This window comes from Carlito syrichta, unplaced genomic scaffold (genome assembly GCF_000164805.1).
Source record: "Carlito syrichta isolate Samal-C Ts95f unplaced genomic scaffold, Tarsius_syrichta-2.0.1 Scaffold307020, whole genome shotgun sequence".
NCBI classification, from domain to species: domain Eukaryota; kingdom Metazoa; phylum Chordata; class Mammalia; order Primates; family Tarsiidae; genus Carlito; species Carlito syrichta.
In genome coordinates, this window is record NW_007251116.1 from 388,629 (window position 1) to 396,618 (window position 7,990).

Sequence of the window (7,990 nt, forward strand, 5' to 3'; positions counted from 1 at the left end):
GCACGGAGGACCACACGCTCCTCCCTCACTTCCTTCAGGTCACATCATCAAAGACAAGGCCCGCTGTCCTGTCACGTGTAGTCTCAAGCCCCATACCCACGGCCCCTGCCTCTTCCCCCGGCTTCTCTTTGTGCTATCCCTCCAGCCACACCCTGTTCATGTCCACTCCTGTCCTCATCCACTCCTGCTCACTGAAGTGCCAGGTTCAGGAGTGCTGGAACTGAGTACTCTCCGGTCACCACCCTGTCCCCAGTGCCCAGCCCAGGACAAGGAATGCTGCAGCGCTCAGTAAACATTTGCTGAGTGAAGGAACAAGAGCCCCGGCGCGCCAGCTGAGGCTCAGCCAGTGCCTGTCACCACCCTGCAGGTCAAGGTCCTCTGGCCACAGCCTCCGGGTCCCACCCACCATTCCCGACCTCCCCTTCCCAGGGCAGATTCTCTACAACGCCCTTCCAGCAAGGACCCCCATCAGGCCCAGCGCAGCTGCCCGCCTGCCCACGGGGTTTCCTTCTCCTCTTTCTCCTGGAGACCCTGGCCCCACGTACCTTGAAGAAGCCAATGATGCCCACGCCATAGGCCACACAGTACTTGTCCAGCAGCTCCCGGTTCCAGGCGTCCAGGTTGACGTACTTGAGGATGTTCTCGTAGATGATGAGGGCGAAGCGGCCACGGCCCTTGTCAGTGAGCGTGGGCATGTCGCCCTTGCCCGGCGCTATCTCCGTGCGGTACTTGAAGCGGCTGGACTCCAGGATGGCCACCACGTCCTGGCCCAGCTGCGAGTAGAGGCTCTCCACGAACACCAGCACGAGCGGGTCCGTGCGGGACGGCGCGGCCGCCTGCATGGGCTTGAGCGGCAAGAGGCGGCTGGGCGCCACAGGCGGTGGGTCCCCGCAGTCGGGCTCGGGGGCGTCGGCTGAAGGCTCCAGGCCCCGCTTCCAGCCGTACAGGTAGTAGGCCGAGACGAAGACGCTGAACAGGCAGAACACGAACAGCAGAAGCAGGACGGCCTGCGGGGACACGTGCCGACACAGCCTCCGCAGGCACGCCAGGGCAGGCATTCTGGCCCCCGGACCTCAGCCGCCGGGGGCCCGGCCTGCCCCGGCCGCCCCGAGGCCCCTCGCCGGAGGACCGCTCGAGTCGTCGGCCGACCAACAGATTCACAGAGGCTGGGGAAGTGGGGCCCTCGGGGGCAGTGGGGTGCAGGATCCGGGCCCCGGCCCCTTCTCCCTGCCGGGGGCGCAGTCCACAGGCTGGTTGCGCTCCTTCCTTCCTCTGCGCCCCTTTATGTCACCATGGCAAACCCCCGTGTGGTCCTGTGCAGAGCAGAAGTGCCCCAGGGCGTCAGGGCCTCCTGGGGGGGCTGGGCAGCGGGCCAGAGGACACCAGGCGGGCCCGGGGGTGCCGCATGCCGCTCTCCTTGGACTCCTGGGGCTACGGCTGTGGAGAGAACAGGAGAGGCAGCGCGTGGGCCTCGGGGTCAGCTCGCTGCACACACGCAGGGCCTGACACAGGCGGGCCGGAGTGCAAGGAGTGCTGCCCAACCAGGCTGCATGACGAGGGTAAGCGCTTTAATCTGTCTGAGCCTCAGTTTTCCCATTTTGAAGTGGGGCAGATGACAGTGCCCATCTCACCGGGGGTTGGATGATTAAGTCCAAGAATGTTTGCACATGACCCTAGAGTGGTACCGAATAGATAGTATCTACAAACGGTAGATACTATTTTTTATTACTGGCAGAGTCCAAGATTAGACCAAGAAAGACCCAGGAATAGAACAAAGAGAGACGATAAACATCTGCCAGGTCTGCGAGCTAGAGAGGGAATTCTAAATGATGGCCAAACACCATGTCCTCACTGTCTTCCCTCACCTTCCATCCGGCGTTCTCCCAGAACAAATGAGAATAGCAGCCCCATCTGACAGGTGGAAAGACCGAGTCCCGAGCAACAGCCGCCAAGCTGGTATTCAAGCCCAGGGCTGTGTGAGGAGGCCCCAGGCCAGTGACAGCACCTCTCAAGTATCTGTGTGTACATGCGACACCACCACACCGGCGCGCAGGGCTGTGGCTGAGGGTTCACTAAGTAAGTGTGTCTGAGGAGCTTGGCACAAGCTTGGCGCTGTCTGCTCGGGAGGCCGAGGTGGGAGGATCACTTGAGCCCAGGAGTTCAAGGCTGCAATGAACTATGATCACACCACTGCCCTCCAGCCTGGGCAACAGAGTGAGGCCTTGACCCTACAAAAATGCTTTTAATTTTTTAAAAATGTAAAAGTTCTGCTCTTCAAATGGCATTAAGAAAACGAAAAGTTAAGCCACAGGTTGCCCAGGCACAGTGAGTGAGAATCTGTCTCAGAAAAAAAAAGAAAGAAGCTTTCGGATGCCTTGTGGGAACCGGGGCTGCTTACTGGTTGTCTAACTTACTTAAAGGTCTGGTCCCAGCTCTGCCATAAGCACTGTGTGACCTGAACACACCCCATCCTGTCTGGGTTTCCTATCTGTTAGGGGAGCATAGGGCAGATGACCTCTGGGAGCACTTCTACCTCTGATATTTCACACTTCCATCCCCACTAGGTGCCAGCACCCTGAGGAGCCAGAGGCTGTCAAGAAAACAGGCATCTATACTGAAGGGGTGGGGGATGAGCTTGGCAGTGGGAAAAGGAAGGGTGTTTGGGAGAACTGAGGGGTGCTTAGCCCAGCTGGAGGGAGTCGGGGTGGGACTGGGAAGGCTGCCTGGAAGAAGCCCCGAGCTGACCAGACAAGAAGTAAAAGGTTGGCCAGGGGTAGGAGTGGCACCTGCCCCAGCTTGGAGATAAGGGGTGGGGAGGACTCTCTAGGGCCTCCCTGCAATTCTAGTGGACCGCAGGGCGAGAAGGCGTAGTGTCTTGGGTAGAGCCAGGAAGCTGGGGGAACTGGTCCTGTTTATACTTAAGATCCACCAGAGTCCCATTTACCACTGATAAGGGTAGCCCTCAGCCACGGTCGGCCCCACCCCTTGGCCCAGGGCCAGGACAGAAGCACATTGGGTGGGAGGCAGGGATGCCCTGATGGTGCCTTGCCATGTCGGTCACCTAGTCCCACGGAAGTGAAGGAGCCTCACGGGCCTGGGCTCTGTGGTCGCTGACCCTCTGGCTACCACCCTTTCTACATGTTCGTGATGCAACCCAGAATCTCGGGCATGTGGGGCCACGGAGCCCTGTGGGAATCTGAGAACATGTTCAGATATAAAAAATATGCACAAAGGCCGGGCACAGTGACTCAAGCCTATAATCCCAGCACTTAGCGAGGCCGAGGAGAGGACTGCCTGAGCCCAGGGGTTCAAGACCAGCCTGGGCAACTTGGTGAGGCCTTGTCTCTACATAAATCAAAAAACTAGCCGGGCATGGTAGCACATGCCTGGAGTTCCAGTTACTTGGAAAGCTGAGGTGGAAGGAGTACATGAGCCCAGCCGGTCAAGGCTGCAGTGACTGTGAGCGTTCCACTGCACTCCTGCCTGGGCGACAGAGTAAGACTTTCATTCAAAAAAAAAACCAAAAAACACACAAGGTTGCCAGAAGTTGGGGCTGGGGGTGAACAGCAGAGTACAGAGGATTTTTAGAGCAGTGAAGTTCTCTGGGCAATCCTACAGTGGTGGCCATGCATCAGGAGACACTGGTCCATGCCCACAAAATGTACAACTCAGAGGGTGAATCCCAGTGTGCACCATGGACTCTGAGTGACAATGACGTGTCCGTGTAAGTCATTCAGCCTAACAAACGCACCCTGGGCGGGGCATGAACAGAAAAGGAGGCCGTGCATGTGCAGGGGAGGGGCAAGCAGGAAACTGCACCTTCCTCTCAATGTCACTGTGAACTGCTCTAAAACACAAGGCCTTGTAAACACACACATGTGCACACACTACATCAAGGAGTTCAGCTTCCCCCCAACTCATCCATGTAGCTAAAGCCCTAGATGAATGGCCCCTGCTGATCACACATGCAGACTGGAGCCAAGTGGCTTTGATTTAAACCAAGTTCTATCACTAAGTAGCTGTGTGATCTTGGTCAAGTGATTTAACTTCACAGTTCCTTGGTTTCCTAATGTGTAAAACAGGAAACTTTTACATAGTCCCCAAGCTGTGAACATGAAATGAGTTGACACATAAGACGCTCAAAGCCATGCCTAGTGCGGAGTTGTGTTTGCCATGCATCCGTGTGCTTATCCAAACACAGGACAGTCCCTCACAATGTGGACACTTTAGCTCACAAAGCACTTTCAGTGGAAGGGCGTGGTGGCTTACACCTATAATCCCAGTGGTTTGGGAGGCTGAGGCGGGAGGATCACTTGAAGCCAGAAGTTCGAGACCAGCCTGGGCAACGCTGAGAGACACCATCTCTACAAAAAAATGTTTGTAATTAGCCAGGCATGGTGGCGCATGCCTCTAGTCCCAGCTACTTCAGAAGATCACTTGAGCCCAGGAGCTCAAGGCTGCAGTGAGTTATGATCATGCCGCTGTACTCCAGCCTGGAGTAAGACCCTGGCTGGAGTACAAGAGCAAGACCCTGTCTTTAAAAATAAATAAATAAATAACAACAACAAAACCCATATGGCACCTCTGAGCTCATCCCACTCACTCAAGTCTTTGCAGCCCTGGGAGCTGGCAGGGGAGAGCAGCTCCTTTCTCAGGGAGGAAAGGGCTGAGGCAGACGTGCTTGTTATAGGCGGGGTCAGGTACCCAGTAAGGAGAAGCCCCATCTTTGGAGGCCATGGCCTCTCCTGAGAGCTGGGTGAGTGGAGAGGTAGAAGCCAGGAGGCTCAAGGACAAGGCCATGGCAAAACCCAGGCCAGAGGAGGGAGCCAGCTGCTTTGTAAACAAAGAGCTGACCACCCTGCTGCCGGCCATTCACGCCCTCCTCACCTACTGAGCTCCAGGGCCCCACTGGGGCTGAGGCCTCAACACCTCCACAACCCTGGGCCCCGGGGCCTGGCCAGCCATTTCCCCTCAGCTCCCACCTCCCCCAGCCCATCACAGTCTGGAACGAGCATCTTGGCCTCTGCTGATAACGCTCCCGTGGCCTGGAATGAGCATCTCAGCCTCTGCTGATGAAGCTCCCGTGGCCTGGAATGCCCCCCCACCAGCCCTTGGGACACTTACTCATCCTTCAAGATCCCAGTTCCAAAGCCCTCACCCCTCTGAAGTCATCTCCAACCACCACCCCCTCTCCTACCCCCAGTCCCATTCCTGAGGCTCCCACCCCATCCCCACTCCATCTGAGGCTGAAAGCCAGGACCCTCGGGCCAAAACAAAATGCAGATGTGTGTTTTGGGCTTGCACAGCATTTTTCTTTAATTTGGGATTAGTTATCAACATTTAGAAAATTGGGCTGGGTGTGGTGGCTCATGCCTGCAATCCCAGCACTTTGAGAGGCCCAGGTGGGAGGATCTCTTGAGCCCAGAAGTTCGAGGCTGCAGTGAGCTGTGATTACCCCACTGCACTATAGCCTGGGCAACAAAACAAGACCCTGCTCTGAAAAAATTAATAAAGTAAGGCTGGTGCAGTGGTTCACACCTGTAATCCCAATACTTTGGGAGGCCAAGGTGGGAGGACCACTTGAGCCAGGAGTTCAAGATCAGCCTGGGCAATATAATGAAACCTTGTCTCTACAAAGATTAAAAAAAAAAAAGTAAGCCAGGCATGGTAGTGCACACTTGTAGTCTCAGCTGCTCGGGAGCTGAGGAGGGTGGATCCCTTCAGCCCAGGAGTTCAAGACTGCAGTGAGCCACGACTGTGTCACTGCACTCTAGCCTGGGCAACAGGTTGAGACCCTGGCTCAAAAAATAGTAATAATAATAATATAATAAAATCAGGAGATTTTCACATTAAAGTCAGAACTGACTTTTTTTTTAAGAGGGTACATTCTGGCGTGGTGACACCAAGCCCACATCCCACCAGCCATCCTCAGCTGAGGCATGCCGAGTGTCTGGCTTGGACGGATGAGCCATGATCCCCCAGTAACAAGCCAGCACCCCTCTCCAGAGTCTCAGGCCAGCCTCCTCCCTCGCCTGGCTTCCTGCCAGCTTCAGTGCCCTGGGCCTGTAGCCTGAGCAGAGTCCACCTGGGGCATTTCCACACACAGCCCTGCCTCTGCAGCTCCCAGGTCCCCTGGTGTGGCCAGGGCCTGCTGACCTCTGCGTGGTCCCTCCCGGCACCTGGCATACAGAGGCCCTCAGCAAAGGACAACCTCCTTGCCTCCCCGCCTCTGGCCCCAAGCCTGGGTGCCCTCGTGGACAGGGACTGCGTCTGGCCCATCAGGGAAGCCCCCACCTTTCCTGGGTCAGGTCCTCAGTGAGTACTTAGTGTGTGAGTGACAGGCAGCTGTTGTTACTCCCAACTGACAGATAAGGAGAGGAAGGCTCCAGGGTATGGCGGTATGGCGACATGCCACAGCCACAGGGAAGCTGCAAAATCTTGATTCAAACAGGTTTCCTTCCTGACTTGGGTCTTTCATTCCTCCACGAAACCCAGGAGTTTCTATAACAAAAATAATAACACCACCACCACAAGCATTGTCATGATGAATACTGCTGCCATGTCTTGAGCGGACGCCATGAGCCTAGCACTGCGTGTTTCATACCTCTCTCATTAATCCTGACAACTAATTCTGTCATCATCCACATTTACAGCTGAGGAAAACAAGGCTCAGGGAGGTTAAGTCATTGCCCAAAAGCTAGTCAGTGGGAGAGCTGAACCCAGATCCCAGGAGAGGCAGCTAACTCCAGAGTCTGCAGTGGTACCCTGGCTAGGGGAGGCAAGAGCATGAGGGGAACCTCAGCCTCCAGCCCATGGCGCAGCCCTCCACCAGGCCCTCTGTGCTCTCTCCGCCCTATTCCCTGCTCTCCCTGCCAAGGTGCTGAGGATAATGAATGAGATGCTCTGGTCGTCATGGAGACACCATGGCAACACTGCACTTTCGGGAAATACCACAGTAACCGTGGCCACTGCTCTGGAGTTGAAAGTCACTCCCCACCCAAAAATGCTCCCCTGAACCCATAAGAGAAAGGGGCAGAGGCACAAGGTTCCTCTTACAGCAGCCTGTCCAGAGAGCATGACAGAGGAGGGGTCCCGCATGGGCCCAGGATGAAGGGTAGGCTCCAATTGAGACCAAGAACTTCCTGAGAGCAGGCATGGAGACTGAACTAGCTGTGCTCAACAACTCAGCTCATACACACTTGGTGCCCACTGTGTGTACACAGGCTCCTGAGAGGCTGTGTGCTCATTCTATTCACTCAGTGGTGATGGCTGGATTGCAGTTAAAGCCTCAGACCAGAGCCAGACTGCCTGGGCTAGAATCCTGGTTCCATCATTCACTGGTCTTGTGACCTTTAAGCAAATTCTCACCATCTTTGAGCCTCAGTTTCCCTAGCTGTAGGATAGGGTTTATACTGCTCATCTATCTTGTGGGGCTGCCGCCAAGACAAAGCAAAATGGTGCCCGTGACACTGAGCTCAGGGCCTGGCACATGGTAACATGAGTGAATAAAACAGTTGACCCATTGATTAACAGATTAGAAAACTAAGGCTCCGGAAGGAACTGGCCCAAGGCCATATACCAAATTCACAGTGGATGAAGAAAGAGAGAAGTGAGGTCAGACCGAGTCAGCGGGAAGGGAACGGGCTCCGGGTCGAAGGGAAAGGTCTGCATTTATTGAGCACCACTGTGCCAGGCATGGCACTAGGCCCTGAAAACTCAGTGATGACCAGGGCCTTTCTGCAGAGGTTTCTAGAGGTCTGTGGGCTTGGAGGTTTTGTGTCTCAGGTGTGGTGCTGCTACGAGGTGAACAGGGGAGGGTCCCACAGCTTTGAATGTTCACCCAGTCCACATTTTCTTTGCAGCCGGGGTCAGGAGTGACCCCGGTGCGCACATATCATGCACACATACACACACACACACACACACACACACACACACACACACACACACACACACACACATATAACACACACACACACACACACAAAGA

The 7,990-nt window shown here is 55.5% G+C and overlaps 1 protein-coding gene across 3 annotated transcripts in view; it reads right to left on the reverse strand.

The window, feature by feature from the left end:
- The window catches only part of NDST1 (N-deacetylase and N-sulfotransferase 1), a 37,985-nt gene that overhangs the window by 26,592 nt on the left and 3,403 nt on the right, over positions 1-7,990 (reverse strand). Inside the window, exon 1 of one of the 3 annotated variants that reach the window (XR_504682.2) lies at positions 546-1,407. Coding sequence is in view for 2 of the 3 variants with exons in the window: in XM_008063751.2 (XP_008061942.1) it covers positions 546-1,058 (513 nt within the window). In the remaining variant the exon portion in view is untranslated. Of the gene's footprint in view, positions 1-545; positions 1,438-7,990 lie in introns of those variants that run through there. The other 2 variants (XM_008063751.2, XM_021715353.1) reach the window with 2 other exon arrangements.